Source organism: Gigantopelta aegis, chromosome 1, assembly GCF_016097555.1.
Source record: "Gigantopelta aegis isolate Gae_Host chromosome 1, Gae_host_genome, whole genome shotgun sequence".
NCBI classification, from domain to species: Eukaryota; Metazoa; Mollusca; class Gastropoda; order Neomphalida; family Peltospiridae; genus Gigantopelta; species Gigantopelta aegis.
The window spans coordinates 29,870,247-29,892,259 of NC_054699.1; the positions used below are offsets into that span (position 1 = coordinate 29,870,247).

Below are 22,013 nucleotides of genomic sequence, written 5' to 3' on the forward strand. Positions count from 1 at the left end.
AAATTCTTTTGAGTAGTATATATTTGAACCACTTCGGTGAATTCATTCAACTGATTGGGGGTTTTCTCGTTCCAACCAGTACAGCACAACTGGTCAAAGGAGATGGTATGTGCTTTCCTGTCTGTGGGAAAGTGCATATAAAAGATCCCTTGCTGTATTAGTAAAAATGTTGCGGGTTTCCTCTGATAAATACATGTCAGAATTACCAAATGTTTGACGTCCAATAGCCGAACGATTAATTAATCAATGTGCTCTAGAAGTGTCGTTAAACAAAAACAAACTTTAAAGTAAGCAACACAAAGGTGGAATTTACTAAAGAAGCAAGACAATGTATCAAAGCAAGCAAGTATTTATCTTTCGGATAATTACTTTTACTTTCGTTTTCCAAGAATTGTCAGATCAAATTAATAGCAGTATTTTTAAAGGTAAATACTGTAAAAAGATAATTGTTATTTTGTTCATGAAATTATTTATTTTTAAAAAATGAGGATAGTTCATGGATAGTTGCCAATTTCACGGACGTCACACTGCCTAGTTACCGATCATCCGGGTCTTTGGGGGTGAATCAAAGCCTTAGTGATTACTGTTTACATAGAATAAAGTTTTCCTATTAACCTTTTGCATTACTTGCATATTGTCATTTATTTTTTATAGCCAACACATAGTTGCAGCATATCTTATGAGTATTATAGCAGCTTGGGTTGTCATATAACAGAAGCGAACAACGGGAATTTTAATTAGTACAATCTATATTTTTTTACCTACGTGTTTCCGTATAGCTAGTATGTCGAAGGGACCGGACTAGAGGCAGGTTCAGCAAAATATAATTTTTTGTTGATGCCATTTTCAGGTAATATTAATTATAAATTTTAACAACTTTGAAATAATAGGATAATTATTAATATTATAATTATGATGTAGGCTACAAAATATATAACTAAGGTGTATGTATAATAATAAAATTTGTATGCATGATTCAAGATAATTATTTTTATCATATAATTAAACCATTGCAAAGTTGTTACTTTACAACTTTAAATTACATTATTATTATTGTCATTTTATTATATAGATGTAATGGCAACAGTGAAAATGTTCCACTGAATACATTCTTTTATACTTTAAAAAAAACCCACCCTAGTTTCTTGAAATAATCAAATGATTTTGTTTTTACAGATTGTGAAATTATCTCATGATGTTGGCCTTTCTTACCGGTTGAATGCAGGCGAAAAGAAAATTTCAATAATAAAATATAGCCAACCTCAGACCTTGTCATCTAAGGGGAGTTGTATCTCTCTAGCTACCCATCACTCCCCTGAGATTAGTTCAAGGAGAATAATATATAGCTCCCTTTGGCATGTGAATATTAATATTTTAAATTGCCCCCCATAATCTAAGTTAGGGAAGCAATTAACTCCCCTCGGTTATTTTCATGTCACGGTCTACAACCTACTAAAATATAGTGTTACCTCATCAAACAAACATACAAATGTTTAAATATTGGGTTTAACATGATATATTTATTAATAAAACACAAAAACTTACCTGAGTAAATAATGGTTAACACACACACACACACACACACACACACACACACACACACATATATATTGGTGTTGTTTATATCTAGTCAGATATTATTGATATTTTCTTGTTCAGTCTTGGGCTGTATTGGAATTGTTATTGCAATTAAAATTTAAGTAATATGTACAAAACAATTTTTTTTCATAAGATACAAGTGGAGAAATGAGATTACTGTCATGACTGTTAGTAAACTGATCTGTATCAATATGCCTTCTGCTAGACTACACATATTTAACCTAAGTTGTTTTTAACATGGGTTAAATTACCTCTTGTATAGATGCACTTATGTAGCATATTCAAGGAAAATGTATGAATGAGATGGTTAAATGCAGTATTATTCTCCATGTGAAACAGGTGATTTCAGAAAGGAAAACAAATATCAGATGACAGATGACCATTAATTTTATTGCAGATAACTGCTGAAGCAGATTGTGTGCACACACGCGCGTGCGCACACACACCCACACATAATCCAAAGAACTGCAGAATACCATAAAACGACATGTTAGATGCAAAAAGGTAAGTCTTTTAACTTGAACAGAAACAAAATCTACAAATGTGCCACAATCAACAAATTACATTGATTCATAACAGAGTAAATTTAAAAAAACGCCCAGAAACATATACATGTATGTGTGTGTGTGTGTGTGTGTGTGTGTGTGTTTGTGTGTGTGTATATATATATATATATAATGTATATTATACACATGTATGTATGTATGTATCCGAGATACAAGTATACCTTTATTGTTTAATACATTATAAATTTGGGCTATTACACGTCCGCAGGTACAATATCTGGAGTTGGGTAGGGGCGAAATCTTTAGTAGAGACAATCTTGGGAGGGGGAGAAGCCATATTTATATATAAAGTAGAAGAAAACCTAAATTTTTGTACTGCAGGCCTGCTACAAACATTTGCACAAAAAATTTGTTTAATAAAGTTTAAAAAAGAACTTTTACAATAAATTATTGTGTGTGTGTGTGTAATTTAACTGCATATACTTTTATTTTAAAAATTAAATAAATAAATAGATGTAGCAGCCGAAGATGGCAAAATAAATACAAGTATAGAGTTGATTGGACATCAACTCTAAAATTAGATTAAATGAAAAATGAAGACCACACAAATTTGATGATAAAAAGAGTATACTCTTTATTCAGGAACTGGATGCATCTGGGTTTGTTTTTGTTTTGTGTTTTCATGGAAGTAGATGGAATTGTGTATTTTATTTAGAGTATAATGTGGGAATGTTATCATTGCACATGCTTTAACCATTTTGGTTGCTATTAACGTCGGTTATTATCGACAAGCAACAACATTAAACTCAACATAGACACATTCTGTGTGGGAAGCCATGGCGTTGCATCAGGTTTGTCACGTTTTAGTGCCTCTACCCAGAAACGCCGTCTGGCCTCTTCTTTTCGAAATTTGTAAAACAATTTTTTTGTTTTAACATCAAGTTATGGTTTATGCAGCCAACTGCACAACATGTTTTAGGCATCTTAGCCGTTAACTGTTGTAAATGATCGACCGAAGTTGACTAAATTCACTATCAAATCATACGTAACTAAGGAGAAGCTTCACCACATCACGTGATAAACAATGGCGGATAGGGCCGAAGTACCCGTACGTTCGGTTCCGAGAATTGCTAATTTTTGTACAAAGTGGCTAGAACATTTAGTCTTTGGCTAATAAAATATTCCCCAAATTAAGCACATTTTAATAATTTTCAAGGAAATACTCTACTATATCTGAAAATTGGCTAAACACAATTTGTTCCAATGTGAGCCCTCTAGTTGGCTTAATAGAGTGGTTGCACGTGACGTCACAGATCGGCTGTCCGCCATTTTGGAGACAACGGTTCTTTGTTTTCAATAGTCGAAGCGTGTTATACGAACAGCGATACAATGCCTAAGGTGAAGGGGAACTATTGTAATGTTGAGGGATGTCACAATCGATCACAAACAGACAAAGAAAATAAGAAACATTACTACAGACTACCAGCTGTTATTAGAAACCAAGGGAAAGAATGTGAAAATCTCAGCTCTGACCGACGACAATTGTGGCTTTCAAAGTTGAACCAGAACATGGACGGCAAAAATTTATCAAATGTTCGCATTTGTTCAGAACATTTTATAAAATAGTAAGTATATGCAATACTTGTTTAATTTTGGGAAATATACCCCACCTGGTCCCCTACCCCATTATATAATTGATTATATATAATATAATAAAGACTCAAAGAGGGAACCTAACTGTACATTTATTATTTTCTTTTTGGTTGGAAAATTAAATCCAGAAAAAAAAGCCCTAGTCATTCACTAAGTTAAGAAATATCTTCTTGTCAATTATAGCTGTAACTGTGGGTTAGTTCCTTTTTAAATTATTATTTGAACACCCACACCATCTAGTTGTTTTTCGGGCTATGTACATATTTCCTACTACATGCACTGGGGCACACAGAATAATAAACACTTGTTTTTTGGAATGATTTCAATTTATTTATTAAAATCCAATGCATATAATTGATATACATACACATATCATAATATGAAAAAAGCTGCCTGTAGGCCCTACACAAAGCACATTAAAACAGTAGCATTGGAATAGCCAAAAAACACACACACACACACACACACCTTTCAGCATAGTAGATAATGTATTTTGAAGTTAAAAAAAGAAACAAAACAATTATAAAAAAAACAATGCACAAGTTCATATACTATTTAACTTGTTATGGCCTATCTTGACATTCCTGAGTTTGCTGCACTTTTTAAGATGTTATCGACTAACAGACTTTTTAACGATTTGTAATTACATATCAAATATATTTTTTCTGCATAAAATATTAGTGGCTGTATATTAAACATATTTCTGGTCGTTCTAATATTTGTACTAGTTAAATTTCATCTTATTTCCCTAAAATGTTGTTTTTTCGTAGACCTACAAAATTATTTGAAGACAAAATCCAGTTTGGTCTTTCTTATAAATATTAAGACCCCAGAATTAATCATATAAATATTTTATTACAATGCAGCAAACTCAAGAATGTCCCTTTAACATCCCCTGCTCATCAGGGCAAATACATTTTCTTTTTTAACCTGGCCACTCTTAGTTTTTATAATTTTTTTGTGCCATACTCTACATATCCTAAAATTAGTGTTGGGAATCAGTTTATACCAACCGATCAACTTTTAATTATGTTATGAACTCAACAATTTGCACATGTATACTATTATCCTGTTCAGTTATTTAGACCCAAGTTTTTTGCAAATGTTACGTTTATTTCCTATTCGATATTTGTTTTCTTTGCATTTACATGAAAACAAACCCAAACCCCGACAGGTTTTATATACAAATCATCATATAAAATGCACGAAGTTGACTTAATTCCACTTTTTAAAAATCTCTGTGTGTTCGGAATGCACGTTATTTCTCCTATAAATAACTACGGTCATTTGCATACCAAAAGCATCATTCTATAGTGCGTTTCAAACTAATGTTCGGTTCTATCGTCCTATCCGCACAAATTGTAGTATGACCTATATTTAAGAAAATATCTGTAAACATGAAGCAGGCGCGGATTCAGGTGGGGAGTTCAAGTGACAAAACCTCAGTTTGAAAAAAAAATATGTATCAAATATTATAATTATATTGTGGAATACAAGCGCGCGCGCTGAAGGGAGAGACATACATACAGAGAGAGAGAGAGAGAGAGAGAGAGAGAGAGAGAGAGAGAGAGAGAGAGAGAGAGAGAGAGAGAGAGAGAGAGACGTCATTTATGTAACGACGCACTCACATATTTTAATCTATGGTTATATGTGTTATAGGGAGAGAGAGAGAGAAGAATATTGTATGCATGCGATTGGTGGAGGTGTGACCCTCTGCACAACCCCAGCCCAACTTAAGGCTTCTTTTTGTATATGGAGCTGGACGTAGCTCAGAGGTAAAGCGTTCGCTCATGGTAGGTCGACTGATCGATCCCACATGGTGGACCCATTGGGTTGTGTCTAGTTCCAGCCTGTGCACCACAACTGATGTATAAAGGCTGTGGTATGTGCTATCCTGTCTATGGGATGGTGCATATAAAACGTACTTATTGCTTATCAAAATTGCTTATCGGAAACAGTGGCCCATGTGGCGGTAGCGAGTTTCTTTCTCACTGTCATAATGCTCCTTAACCGTTTTGTCTGACGCCACATAACGTATATCAAATGCTTTGAGTGTTTCGTTAAATAAACATTTCTCTCGTATGTATGTGTAGTCTATATGCATTTCTAGTCGATAAGTTTATAGGTTGTTAGGTTGTTTGATAGTGATGATATGGAAATAAATTGTTTTTGGGTGTTAAAGAGTTCATGCATACATTAAAGTAATACTCCTGATGGGTATGGAGAAATAACTTAATCAGTCGGACAACTCAGTTTCTTTCATCACTATCTCGTTAAGGGGGACTAATCACAGGGGGTATTTTTATTTCTTATAAAACTATTTTGTTTTTCTAAATCTTCTTCGATCTTTATTACATGTTTTAACTGCGTCAGAAGTGTGTAGTTGTGACAGAGTTCAATGCATGTGCAAGTTCTCTCTCCGCACCGTGGTCATTTTACCATCATTATGACGAGCTATGTGCCCTTTGACTTGACCTCCAGATCAGTTCTATCGGATTGAGTTCAGAATGTCTTGGCGGCATCTTATACACAAGTGCCCATGGCGTTCAGCAATATCATCAGTAACAAATTGCTGTGCACATTTGTTACTTTTCACAATTTCATAAAGAACTGGCTTTGTCATGTTACTCTCAAAAGGTATATTTTTGTTTCGTAGCCACGACTGAATTTCGTCCTTTTTAGCGTTTAGTGCAGGACATCGTGTATCTCAGTTAATTTGTTGTGGTAAGCTTGCGCGTTATCCATGACGATAACAGAAGGTTCTGGTAGAGAAGGCATAAGTTGTTCTTCAAACCATTTGATGAAATTGTCATGATTCATCTCACCATGATAGTCTCCGTCTGTGTTTTTTAGCCTCAAAGATCAATTCACAGCTATCTATCATCCATATTTTATCACAGCCAGCATGACAAATAATAAGTCTTTTTTCCCTTCCCAGTCCCGAACTAAGTTTAGGACTCTATCAGCAGCGTCTGATTTCGGCAGGTGATTGGCGGTACTTGTGCCCGGGTGGATATCTGTCCCAGTGGTGGGATGTTGTGTTGGTTGACATTCACCCAGGTCTCATCTTGATAACACTATTAATACCCCTGTTCTCGTAAACTGGATATTTCATGGAGATAAGACAGTCTCCTGCCTGATATATTGGGCGTCCTCAAAAATCACTTTTCCGGTTGTTGGTATTTAAAATCGAGGTCATGGAGTGTTCTTCGTAAGTTCATATGGATATGTTGATTCCACATTCCTCCCTTAAAGCCACGTTAATCTTATGTAATGTAGGTAATTTCGCCCTCTCTATAAAATCTGTATACTCGTCGTCTAATAACATCTTTATCAAATAAATCGATGTAGTTTTCCGGTCGCGTTTTTTAACACGTGATTTCTGTGCTCGGATTCGTAGAGCTTAGATTTTTCACAGTTCTTTTTACTGTTGAAAACCGAAACTTTAAGTGCAGCGGCAACTCGATCGACAATTCGATAAGAGCATACCTAGGTCTACCGCGCTGATATTCATCTTCACAATACATCGAAAACGTTTCTTAATACACGATTTTACATCAACTGAAGTGTTTTCGATTTACCCCTATTTTTCCTCAAATAACAATAACAAGAATGTCGACTAATACATTTTCAATGAATTTATATACCCTACCTAACTTGTATTTTACGTGGTTTACACATTGCTACAATAGCACGTGCAGTCATAGATCGAAATAATGATGTTATTGACCAAGCAATGCTATCGTATTTTGGACATTCAGGGAATAAGTGGTTGAACCCATACGAGTCCGAACAATAGCCCTTTGGTTTTTCGCATTACAAATGTAACACCCCACCCCCAAACCCCAGCCCCTAGCACCACCATAATACTATATATATATATATATATATCTATATATATATATACGTATGAGTTCCCAATTTAGAGGCAAATTAAATAACATTTTTATTATTATTTGATGTTGGTGGCCTTTGACATTTTATCCCCCCCCCCCCCCCCCAGGTCTTCTGGGTCCGGCTCTGCATTAAATTTATTTATAAATTTGGAAAGCACATTCCTGCGGTGTGTGGGGTGATTTGTGTTTATTACTGTGCTAGACCTCAGTTGTGTTAGGTTAGGTATGGTATGCTAATATATAATTGATATAATAAAATAAAAATACATAATACATTAGCTAAATTGATTAAATATAATGCACCTACAGAAAGGGTTACATGTTCTGTTTGTTTACATCTATGTTTAACGGAAAGATTAGACAATGCTGTTACACACTGCAAAACAATAATAACCTTGATTTAGTGAAACAAGCTATAATGGCCTTCACGTAGCCTCAGATCCCAATCTTTTGATATGCAAATGACCTTAGTTATTTATAGGAGAAATAACGTGCATTCCGAACACACAGAGATTTTTAAAAAGTGGAATTAAGTCAACTTCGTGCATTTTATATGATGATTTGTATATAAAACCTGTCGGGGTTTGGGTTTGTTTTCATGTAAATGCAAAGAAAACAAATATCGAATAGGAAATAAACGTAACATTTGCAAAAAACTTTGGGTCTAAATAATTGAACAGGATAATAGTGTTCACCAGGACAGACCCAACAAATTGCAAATTTTACATTTAATATTACTTTTCTTTATATACATATGAAAACACCAACACCATCATATAAAATGGAGGATAAATTAGTTATTTAGTGTTTTCTAAAAAAAAAAACCCTGCCATGGCAAGACAAACACTTTTGGGGCAGTTTCACCATTTTCAGTGCACATGTTTTGGTTGATTAAAGATGAAAAAAAAAGATTAATTGAAATAAAAATAAATGTAATTAATGTGCTTGCTCCAATAAATTAATGGCAAATTTTATTAATTAATAATACACTTTTGAAGTGTTTTATAAAGGCAGTTTTAGAATTAATTATTGAAAAAGGCTTGTTTAATCTCAATTTTTTGTGCATGTATTAATAACATAATATATTTTCAGAAAAAAAGGCTGAATTGTACCAAAAAAACAGTCCAGACTGGATACCAACAGTTTGATATGTCGAAAGCAGCAAAGGAAAAACCAGATTCAAAGTCACCTGCTGCTAACAAACGGTACCAGAGAAAAGTTGACAGAGCAGAGAAATGTGATGCAGCTAACACTTTGCTAGAACTAAACACAATGTTTGAAACAGATGCACATGATGATTCAGATTGTGTTTCGGATGCTGAAACAGGTACTGCTATTCAGACCGATATTGACCAGCCACTCTTTTCAGCCATGCATGAAGAATTACAGTCACTTAGGACTGAAAATGTAACATTAAGTCGACAAATCTGTAGTGCATCATCACAGTTCAAGGTATTTGAATTCGAAGGAGATGATGAAAAAGTCAAGTACTTTACAGGCCTGCCGAAATTTACACTGTTAATTTCCATTTTCCATTTCTTGGAATCATGTTTGCCAATGAAGCAGTGTAAAATATATGTAATCTGATAAATAAGTCATATTTACTATTGTACATATTTTATGCCATTAGACATTGTTATTATGCTTTAGATATATATGATTATGAATATTGTCCAATGCCCATCTTGTTTAGGAGAGCACTTATATAGGCTCTGCCTGTTGTGCAATCCTTTTGATTCTTTTTTTATCAATAAAATATCTCAAAACAAAACAAATTTACTGTCAAATGTTCCATGACGTTTTCACTGAAACAGGGTTCGAAACTGACATGGAGCAATATGCAATAACCACTCAAAATACACAATATGCTGACCGGCAGTACATCATGTACTGAAAAGTAAAAGTAAATTTTAATTTTCTAATATTTGCTTCTTATATCACACAATGAATTTCGAGCCTTGCTGTTGAGTGGCAGCTAGTGCTCTTTTATATATGTACTTTAACCAGACTGGACAATACAGCACTAGTTGGGATATGGTACAAGTGAACAAAATGTGTAAGGTATATTTGTTATATTTGCATATTCGGATTCTTTTGTCTTAGTGAATTTTTTTTTAACAAATTGAGGCAATTTCCGACATTCTCTGCAAAACCATTTCCCCCTGGGCGCTTTCTCCATTCCAATACACAGATAATGAAATCACTGAATGTCACAATTTTCGTTGTCACAGCAGATCATGAACCCAGATTCAACTTGATCACAGTAGCACCACGTTTCCTCAGATGTACTGCATTGACCCTGTGTGTCAGTTGTTGTATTTGATGGTATTAAAGCATTGTCTGTCGTCATTCTTGAATAGTATTTACCCACCAGTTCAGGTAAAATTGCCCTCTGAAATAGACAGTGTGTTTTTTGCTACAAATAACCTGCCACAACTCTGGATCAAAAATGATCAGTTCCACATGCAAATCGCATTTGTCCATACAACAAAAAAACATGTCCCCAATGATGTTACTCCCAACTGAGTCTGTACCTGGTAGAAGTATGCATGATCTCTCTTCAGTTGTATAATGCCATTGTCGTTTTTTTCCTAAGAAGAACTTTGGGTCACAGCATTTGTCCAAGGAATTCTCTCGGACTGAAAATGGACATTTTATTTCTAAACAGAACTTCCCACAACAGTCACAGGATACTACCCCATCCGGTGAAGCTCCAAGGTGTGGGAAGTCGGTGCTAATAATAAAACCACTATCCTCGATTTTCAAATTTTCGTGAAATGGGGCCATTTTCTCAAGAAGGTCTGCCTTTGCAGTTTTTTCATGCTTGCATCCCCACCGAGTAGCTTCGTTAGAAAATGTTGACGATTCTGGATAACATATGGTCTTCACCAGGCTTTTAGCTGGATTCAAAACATTGGTGTTGCATGCCGACTTGGCATTTCATGCCGTTATCCTCCCTGCCCTGAATCGATACCACAGTTTTGATTGAGACTGCGTACGGGTGGCAATCTCTACTTCCTTTGCTTGTTCAGGACTTGTTTGTACTTTGATATTAACACAGAGTTCGAGTAACTTTGTATACTCCATGTTCATACAGCTGTCATCTTTCAAGTCGGTTAACATCTGGGGAAACGATGATGTTATAGGTTTTGGAATATACCAGTTTGAGTATGGCTCAATTGTAGCCAACAGAACTGGTTTTGTTCCTGTCGAGTGCAGTTCTTTGAAGAGGGTGTCCAGTTCATGTGGTGACGGTGGAAGAAGCTTTGAACAAAAACCGCAGAAGTTGATGCCTGTGGAGTATCATATATCTGATCAATATTGTCATCTAATTTTCTTTTTTAAACCTTTTGCAGAGGTAAAATTAATGTCGGTAAGCTGGCTATACGGCACATTTTTTATGGCTGCTGGCAACATCCAGTAGGCAGGCCTTTCAGTCACAGTTGCTGAATTCCGTATCCGTACAGTGGCCTCTATGGAAAACAGCAGAGCCGCAATATGGGTACACGCTTCTCCGAGGCCGGCCATGCATGTACAATGGGTGCCCTTGACAACACCATCTTTATGTGAAATTACCCATGGTCGCAGCGGTTTTTCCCTCAGTCTTTGTGAATGAAGAACCTAAATGAAATAAATATTGTTAATTGCACATTTAGGACCTATATTTGCTTTAAGGCCTAATTTAAAATATAAAAAAAATTCTGCAATCACATATGCTCGGAAATTGATATAAGTGGCTACAACAGTTAATCTTCAGCTAATAAAATATTCCTTTAAATAAATAAATGTTTATAAGTTTCAAGGAATTACTCTATATATCTGAAATATGGCTAACCCAAAATATGTTCTAGTATGAGCCCTGATAAAAACAAACTTGTTGTAAAAGTCAAATTCTTACGTTCAAGCCCTTCTCTATATATCAGGGCTCGAACTTAAAAATGTTTCACCTACAGCAATTTTTAAACAAAATAAATTAAAAAACATTGTCATGGATGACAACAATTTTGAGACTAAAATGTTATTTTTCTGTATGTAGTAAAATTATAAAATTGCAACTTGGGTGCAATAATACCCAAAGAACAGCCACAAGATTTGTAGCCAAACCTCAAGAATGTTTTTTTTAAAAGAAGTTTGTTTTGTTTAACGACACCACTAGAGCATATTGATTAATTAATCATTGTCTATTGGGTGTCAAAACATTTGGTAATTATGACTTGTAGTCATCAGAGGAAAGCTGCTACATTTTTTCCTAATGCAGCAAGGGATCTTTTATATCCACGGAGGCTTGCATTACCTATTTACCACATTGTGTACGAGCGAGTGGACGAATCGTCCGTGGACGAATCGTCCGTGGACGAATCATCCGCATGATAATGAATACAAACAGTTAATAAAAACTGGATAGTAATGTTGAATTCTAACTCTATTTTACTTTTTTGGTTATAGTATACACAAAATAATGTTAAGAAACGATTACAATGTCAAAGAAATAACTATTAATATGTTTGAAAAAAATGCAGTCATCGAGTGGACGAATTGTCCGAGGTGAGTGGACGAATTGTCCGGTGGATGAATCATCCACGGACGAATTGTCCAGTGGACGAATCGACTGGAAAGCCATACATACATACAGGGATTCTAGAATATAGTAGCCCCACTCCCATGGCTAGTGATATTCAATGTTGGGCTAGTAAATAGCTACTATTGCCAGCTAGTGAGAAGAAAAAAAAGTCAAATGTTGCAGCTAAGTCTTAGTTTGTAAATATGACTATTCTGCCCCCACCCAACCCCTAATGTTAATGTTTTTAAAGCTATATCTCCCTCTTTAGGTGACATATCTGATTATTACAATTATTTAGTAAAACTGTAGTAACTTAAAAAGTAAAGCAGGGTTTGTGAATTTTTAAATGTGGCTAGTAAAAATATTTTAATCACTGATCCCATGGCTAGTGGATTTTATAAAAATTCTAGAAGCCATGTATGTATCTTATCTCTCTCTCTCTCTCTATATATATACACACACACACACACACACATATATATATATATATATATATAAATAATTATTACGCCTACATGCATATATATCCATGTGGTTCTTACCTTTGCAGTTACTAAAACTTGTTCTTCAAATCCGATGGCAGTTCTCTCTCTAACCCATCCACATACAAATTGGTTGTAGGCGTCGAGTCCTTTATAACTTTTCAAATCATCAGCAGTGTATGCACTTGGAGTAAATAAAAGATAATTCACAATGTCCATGTATGTTATACCTGGCAAAATGTCCACATTGTCTGACCAATTCTTTAGTTCATACGGATCATTACCATCAATTAATTTTATTTTGTTGTCGTACCTAAGCCGTACAGACGTGTCCAGTGTATCCCTATAAGATAAGCAGTCTTTGTTCGATTTAGCCATTGTCCGATTTATTACAAAAGTATCACATATTTACGATTTCTTGATTCTTGTCCGTTTAGCGCATGTAAAAGTAAGGTTTGGTTGTCTTCACAATGGCCGACCGAACTGCATCACGGGAAAAATATTGCGTAACTGGGATCGCTCTTATAGAATCAACAACCTCCCTAAAATTTGAAAATATCTTATGATTTATTCAGTATGATATGCTAAATTGTTAAAGCCGCACACCCTAGTTCCATCCAGCGAAAATAAATTATAATTTGGTTAATCTACAAACCTGTAACACACTTAGATCACGTTTTTATCAAATGGACTGAAAAAGCAGGTTTTATATCGATAAATACCATGGGAATCCCCATGTCCCAATTGCTTGAAATAATTTTGAAAGTTTGTATTCTGATGACACCGGTAGATGTCGCTCGAAGCACAACAATGCGTACGTCACGACAATTTCACAGACTTGGGGTGCGTTCTTTTCACCTCTCCTGGACATTATTGGTTTTAAGGGTTTGTAACGTTTTGTATTGAGGTACTTACTTGTCTGAACTTTATTGTTACTGAAAATGTTCACGAACTGTGAAGAAAAATCTCACAAATGAACAACAACAAATCGGATGTTGATTGCGCGAACCGTGCACGAGAAAACAAACCGAACCAAAATGATAACGGTCACGTGGTATACCATCGTCTGTGACATTGAAATGGAAATATCCCGTCTAAAAATAGATTAGACCTTGTCTGCTCAACGGTTTTTTCTCAAACGTGCATCCGTTTTTCAGAAATACGAAAAATGCATTTTGTGGTATTACAAACACCAGGATTACCAAAAAACACTTCAGGTGAACGGAAATGTATATTCTAAATAATAAACGGTAAGTAAAGTGCAATTTTATTTGTGAAAAAAATGGGTTTAATAGCGAAAAACAACGCCGTAATGGTTAACAACTAGCCGTAACTAGGGTGTGTCCCTTTAATTTCAAGAACAAATATTTGAACTAGATTTCATTATTTGTACTTCTATTCTGACAAATATCTTTAAATAATGTTTTGTTTTACACATTTCATCTGTTAAACACAGGATCTAACCTCATCAGTGAACTCATTATTTAATTAAAAGGAAGAAGGAAGGAAATGGTTTAATTAAGGATGCACTCAACACATTTTATTTACAGTTATAGTGTGTCCGACATATGGTTACAGACCACACAGATAGAGAGTGGAAACCTGCTGTCGCCACTTCATGCACTACTCTTTTTCGATTAGCAGCAAGGGTTCTTTTATATGCACCATCCCATAAACAGGGTAGTACATACCACGGCTTTTGATATACCAGTCACGGTGTACTGGATGGAACGAGAAGTAGCCCAATGGGCCCACCGACGGAGATCGATCCCAGATATTGAGAGAGGAAATCCACTGTCGGCACTTCATAGACTACTTTTTTCGATTAGTAGCAAGGGATCTTTATACGCACCATCTAATAGACCGGATAATACATACCGCAGCCTTTGATATACCAGTCGTGGTGCCATGGCTGGAATGAGAAATAGCCCCCCCCCCATTATTAATTTATTTAAGTGCATTCAGTTTTCAAGTTAGAATTATTCAACCCCCACCCCATCCTCCGATATCTTTATTAATACAAAATAAAAACAAAACTACAGTGTTGTCAACTATTAGAAGGAAAATTTGTTTTATTTAAAAATGCACTCATCTTTTTTTAATTTATGGTTATATGTTGTCAAACGTATGGTTATGGTAACACAAATATAGAGAGAGGGAACCAGCTGCCACAATTTTGTGGGCTGCTCTTATTCAGTTAGTAGCTAGGGATCTTTTATATCCAATATCCCATAGACAAGATAGTACATACCAGAGCATTTATTTTACCAACTTAGATAATATGCACTGGTATCAAATTGTAGTTGATGTTAGATTTCCTTTGTGTATGGAATAAGGAGTTGTTGAAAACCAAGTTGGCTATATCACATTCAGTCTGAGTATTCTGCTAATCAAGAGCTAGATGAACATTTGGACGGTTATAATCGCTCTCAGCCAGAGATAACAAAAACAGAATTTCTGCCTACCACCGGGTAGGCAAAGGTTTCTGCTCAGATACAAGAAAATGGATATGGAATCATTTTGTCAATTTATATTGGTACAGAAATACATATAGTTTATGCAAGTTAAATCAAAAGTGTATTAGTTGGTTTTATACTAAGTGAAATTAGTTTTGTTGATTCTTGATTCGTCACCTAAAGGGACCGACCCTAGTTTCAGCCCATGAAAATTAACACGAAGTTTAGTTAATCTACAAACCTGTAACACATCTGGATAAAGTTACAATTGAGTGAAACTTTGAAATGGTGAAATACCTGCTAAAAACAGACTAAAACTCGACTCCATAACTGTTACCTCTCAGACACGTGAATTTTTTAAAATATGAGAAATGCATTTTGTGATATTAAAAACACCAGGATGACCAAAAACACTTCAAAAGTACGGAAATGGATAATCTAAACAATAAAATCTAAGTAAAGTATTTCAGTGATCAAAAACGGCTCTAATAGTCTAAAATAAGCCTTGGTCTTGAAAACCTAGGGTATGTCCCTTTAAGAGAATCAGTTGTATATCAAGCCACATGATTTCAGTTTTATGGAAAACATTGTTTCAGTTCCATGTCCTGTTATCACTGGAACCCATCGGAAACAGTTGTTCAGTAATAATGGCAATTGTGAGTATGTTATATGATAATGGGTAACAGACTTTCAGTTCCATGATTTTCCTAATATGCTAATGACATGCTACCAGAAACAATAATTTTCATTAAATCTTGTGGCTTGGTATATTTTTATTATCAATAGGAAGGAAATGGTTTATTTAATGACACTCTCAATACATTTTATTTACGGTTATATGGCCTTAGGTTACAGACCACATAGATATTGAGGGAGGAAACCCATTGTCGACACTTCATGAGCTACTCTTTTTCAATTAGCAGCAGGGGATCTTTTACATGCACCATCCCATAGACAGAATAGCACATACCATGGCTTTTGATGTACCAGAAATGGTGCACTGGCTGTATTATGAATAGAGATAGAAAAATAAAGTTTACCTGTAAATTTACGTGTAAACCCACTGGCCTCAATCTGCAGGTTAGTCTGTGTAACATTCTTGTTTCTTAACTTAATACGTTTTTTTCCATTTCTTGCAGACTCGTTTGAACATCGATCATTTCAACAAGATGCCTGCTTCCTGTTCGTTTTGTTCCAAACAGACGAACCTTCTGAGGTGCTCTGCGTGTCACGTGGCAGTGTATTGTTCCAAGGAGTGTCAGAGGAAACACTGGAAATCACACAAAGACCAGTGCAAGAAGATCCAGGAACAGACCGGTGCAAGGGAAGGTCAAAACAAAAGTACGAAAAGTCACAAGACCATTGACAATCACAATGATCCCAGAGGCACTAGTTCTGGTTCTAGAAGTACAGAAACCAGCAAGACCTTTGACAATCACAATGATCCAAGAACAACCACTAATTCTGGTTCTAGAAGTACAGAAACCAACAAGACCTTTGACAATCACAATGATCCAAGAACAACCACTAATTCTGGTTCTAGAAGTACAGAAACCAACAGCTCCAAAGCAAAAACTCCCAGTTCGACACCAAGAGAACAGAAGTGTTCATCCTGTAAGACATTTTTTAAACAAGGATCAGGCAAACCTTGTCCATTTTGTGAAGAAACTATGTATTGTTCAGCCGAGTGTCGTTCCAAAGATGTTAAGATTCACCACGACGTGTGCAAGACAAAAGACGATATGATGTTTGTAAAACATTCTTTGACTATGTCTCGATCAGGTGTCCTGCAGGTAAATTATGTTTCACCTATCACTATATCAGATTTAACAGATGATGGTGCCTCAGGAGCAGCAGCAGGATCTAGTTCCACAAATGGGAAGGAATCTGATTCTACTAAGATTGAGGAATGTCGTATCTGCAAGTCGAGGGATGCACGTTTGAAGAGTTGTGCCAAATGCAGCAAGGTTTTCTACTGCTCTAAAGAATGCCAGAGGAAAGACTGGCCGTCACATAAGAAGGAATGCCTGAACATAGATGGTAAAATTGGAACAGAGGAATTTAAGGAACAGAAGAAAGAGGAGCAGCATAAAAAGCAAGCAGAAAAGGATGATTCAAGACTACAACACCTCGTTGATATGGTGGAAAGGATGGACCAGAGATCCGAACATGAAATGCACTTTGTGTAATTATTACCTTTTTTTTTTTTTTTTTACTTTATGTTAATTATTAATTAATTTTTACACTTACCTTTTCATGACACCCGATAGCTAATGTTTTGGAGTTTTTGTTTTGTTGTTTGTGTGTTGGGATGTTGTTAAACATTCATTCACTCTGACAAAAAAACGTTACACTGTATCTATTTTTGCAGGGGTGAGACATAGCTCAGTGGTGAAGTGCTCACTTGATGCGCAGTCGGTTTGGGATCGATCCCCATCAGTGGGTCCATTGGGATATTTCTCGCTCCAGCCAGTGAACCACGACTAGTTCATCACAGGCCGTGGTATGTGCTATCCTGTATGGGATGGTACACATAAAAGATCCCTTGCTGCTAATCGGAAAGAGTAGCTCATGAAGTGGCAACAGCGGGTTTCCTCCCTCAATATCTGTGTGGTCCTTAACCATATGTCTGGCGCCATATAACCGGAAATAAAATGTGTTGAGTGCATCGTTAAATAAACCATTTCCTTCTTTTCTATATTTGCAGGCCCTCTCAACCATGCATGTCGATAGCAGACGCTCGGGTGTTGGCAAGAAACCATTACCCGTTGCTTCAAATCATCGAGAATCTGCGTGCGATATCACAAGAGAGTCTTTTTTCCACACCTCGGAACAACTCCACCATCCTCCTGGCCAGAATTTCGAGATATCATCCTTACAAAAGACGCCATGCTGTTCATATCGAGGTAACTGTTCAAACTGCTATGAATGATTTGAGGAATAAGTGTATTAAACAATGTTACCACAGATGCCCAAGCATATTTAGGCTCACTGAACTATTAATAACTGAAAACAATAAAGACATCAATAACCTGGAAAAATATTTAGTTTTGGCAAATAAAGTTAGAGACGATTGACTGCAGCTTACTTAAAATATGACATCCACTGACCTGCTGTTTCATTAGTTAGTATATTAATCATATTTCATCTGGTATACATCAATATATATAATTATTACTATACCACGATGTTTATAATGCACATACATATGTACACCCCAGCACTATTACTAGTATACTATGTTAATTTTACCATTAATTCTTAAATCACTCTCCACCTGTATTTGTATATATATTGTGATTGTATATATATTGTGAACATATATGTATTTATTTATGCTGATAAGAACTTGAACTTGAGCATGTCATATACACAGGTGCCAGTCCAGGGGTGGCACAGAGGGTGCCTGTTCCCTTTTTTATACACCCATCTATGATGGGTCAGACTATGGTATGGCATTGTCCATCCGTCCGTCTGTTAACTTTTTCTTGTCCGGATCATATCATGCATACAGGACCATAAAACCTCACATGTAGAAACAACTTGGTGTGTCACGTACTATTACTAGGTTACTGTGACCTACCTTTCACAGTCTACTGCACATAACAGTAAATCCTTGTTCGGACCATATCTTGCATATAGATATATACAGGAACATCAAACCTCACATGTAAGAACTTGGGATGGTGGTGTGTCGGATACTATTACTAGGTCACTGTAACCTACTTTTCATGGTCTACTGCGTGTAACAGTAAATCCTTGTCCAGATCCTATCTTGCATACAGATGCATATGTACAGGACCATCAAACCACATGTAGGGACAGACCTGTCAACCTTTAGTCAAGAGAAAGCAGGAGGTGTGTGTTGAAAAAGCAGGAGATTTTGTCAAAAAACAGGAGATTTTTTAACTTCACACAATTTAACCCAAAATCGCAAGATTGTTGTAAATATTATTACAGTAAGTTATATGAACACTACATAATGTCATATATACTTTTTAACCTTAGAACCTTAAAAAAAAAAATAATAATAATAAAAAAAAAAAAAAAAATATGTGTATATATTTCTTTTTAAAGTTTAAATATTGTTATGATTTAATAAAAAAAAATTTTTTAAATCTCTTTTATCCAAAAATGTTAAGAACATAACAAGAAATAATTTTTTTTAATTAGTACATTTACAGCATTACACTTACAGGTTACGTTACATCATCATTTGTGGCTAGTGTACCCAAATTGAATTACCCAAGACAAATTTATATAAATCTTATAAATTAATATTCAGTTTTTACTAAAATGAGGAACAGTGATGTGGTACTTTGTATTTCCATTAATCATAAGTAAAACGGACATTGTGTGAAATATACCGGAATTATACCCATTTTCGTGGATAACTTTATATCAAACACAACATTTATTAATTGTTAAAAAAATAAAATCTATTGAAGTATACCCTTATTATCAACTGCACAAACATACAAAATTAACTGACACAAGTATGTTTATATAGCTAATTGGTATTTTCTTTGTCTTGCTGTGACATGTGATTTTAACATTGTGTGTATTGCTGTCAACTCTGGGCCAGAGTCTGGCACTTCAGATCTGTCATAGCTACTTCCTTTATGTTATTTTGGCAAAAGGGGATCGATTTTTTCTTTATGCCTACAAAAATGTCATTTAACAGGAGAAATTGTCTCCTGCAGTAGGGATAGTGGTTGGTTCAAAACAAACTGTTCATCCATCCCATTGCAAAAATTTCACATAATTAGACTTGAATCATACCCATAACATATTCATTAATATAGATATGATTTTCCATCAAACTCCTGATGGGCGTATCATGTACCTCACTGGTACTCTTTGTTTCACAGATGTCAAAACATGGGTACAAAACATTTCTCATGTACGAAAATAACAACTCTATTAAAAAAAGACGTAAGAAGTGAATGGCTCTAATTCACTCGTTTACCTTTCTCTTTTTCAGGATTCTCTTGGGCAGGAAACATTTGTGATGTTTTACTTTGACGATGATGACCCCGAACCATATTTCTACTGGAACCTGGTCACTCCTGGAAACTACCTATGTTTCCGTGGTCCGTTTTTCCACCACTTTGTAGATGGAACCACAGGAATCCGAATAGACGACCCTAGTGAAGTGTTTATTATTCACAAGGGTTTAAAACGTAAATGAACATATATTTCAAAGAAATGAAATATTAGCAAAATGTTTTTCAATATTTTAAGTATTAATTTTTTTTTTTTTTTTTTTTTTTAATATGATTAAGATGTCTTCAGTGGTTTAAGAAGTAAATAATAGTTTACATTTTTTTAATCATGTTTAAGAAATATTTGACAAGGTTTTGTTGTTGGTTTTTGTTTAATTTTTAAACAAATTAAGGTGTCTTTCAATTTAAAGGAGGGGACAATTAAGGCATTGGCCTGGTATGCATATTCAACGATATATAATGCATATTATTGCTTAATATTAACAAGTATAATCGTATAGTTAATTAATAAAACGGTTAAATGTGACGGCTATTATATATAACGGGCGCAGCCATTTTGTACCATCCAAGTGAATACGCCCTCTGACGAGCTGGTGGTTACGTAATACTTAACGCATAACATCAGGAATGAGCCTTAGAACTAGAGAAACACAATCTACCTGTTTTTTGCGGGATGATGAATAGTCGTACTTTGCAATGTTCTGTAATAATACACATCCTAGTAAGCCAGCAATAAGTATATCCAGCACTATATATATTAGTTTTCAATACAAAATAAAATACCATTGTCAAAGTGGCTACACAACAAGTTGAAATAATTAACAATGTTTTGTCCATGCATTAACCTACATACTGAAATGATACATGAGTGTTTTCTTAGTTCATTGGTCTATGCTGTTGGTTCCTTCTACCTGTGATTCTTGATTGGCAGGTGTGTATTTGATTGGTAACCAGATGAGCCAATTACTTGACGCTCTCTAGACACAAAAATACATACCGGAATTGTGGAATATTACCTGTTGCCCCTAAAATGGTAATGGACATGGTTTATTACTGTAAATAGTTCTGTAAAACTATTGATTAAGTAGACTTTTCCACATGGGTACCATCTGCACATAGCGCTAAATAGGCCTTGCTACTACTGTGGTGCACTGGCTGGAACAAGAAATAGCCCAATAGGCCCAACGACTGGGATCGATCCCAGACCGACCGCGCATCGAGCGAGCGCTTTACCACTGGGTTACATCCCACCCTTCCTGTTTTAACGTCACAGACTCTTCTTTCAATCTATTGTAACTTTATCCAAATAAGTTATAGTTTTATAAAGTAACTAACCTTCAAATGAGTTACAGGTTTGTAAATTAACTGAACTTAGTGTCCATTTTTTTACGGCTTAAAACTAAGTCTGCGCCTTTAACCAGATGTTTTGCAGGTTTGTAGATTAACCAAACTTGGTATCCTTTTTCATGGGTTGAAAACTTGAAATTAATGTCTGCGACTTTGTATGAAATATTGTCAATAATAAGAGCAGCATGTTTGCTTTTCAGTTCCATGTACATACTATATCATTGTTGTAAACGGAAGTTTTTATTAACTGTATTTTGGGAAGACTAACATGTGCATTGCCAATCCAATGTTAAAACTATTGAAGAAATAAAAGAAACTAAATGTAACCATTTTGTTTATTGAATAAATATTGTTGTAAAAAAATAATATATGTATATTCAAAACACTGTTTAAACGTTTATTTTCATTTACTGATTTCCGTGTTACACTTTTACAGAATTCAGCAGCCTTTTAGTGTCATTATTGGTGATTTATAATAAATGGCCACATTTAGGATTACGTAACTGA

At 35.2% G+C, this 22,013-nt stretch overlaps 1 protein-coding gene across 1 annotated transcript in view; it reads left to right on the forward strand.

Annotated features, from left to right (window-relative positions):
* The first annotated feature begins 1,702 nt into the window (after window positions 1-1,702).
* LOC121375303 overlaps window positions 1,703-22,013 on the forward strand; it is a 35,811-nt gene continuing 15,500 nt past the window's right edge. Inside the window, exons 1-4 of the mRNA XM_041502728.1 lie at window positions 1,703-2,103; window positions 16,293-17,338; window positions 17,861-18,059; window positions 20,138-20,341. Of these exons, the coding sequence (XP_041358662.1) occupies window positions 16,323-17,338; window positions 17,861-18,059; window positions 20,138-20,341 (1,419 nt within the window). The 5' untranslated portion in view covers window positions 1,703-2,103; window positions 16,293-16,322. The remainder of the gene's footprint in view (window positions 2,104-16,292; window positions 17,339-17,860; window positions 18,060-20,137; window positions 20,342-22,013) is intronic.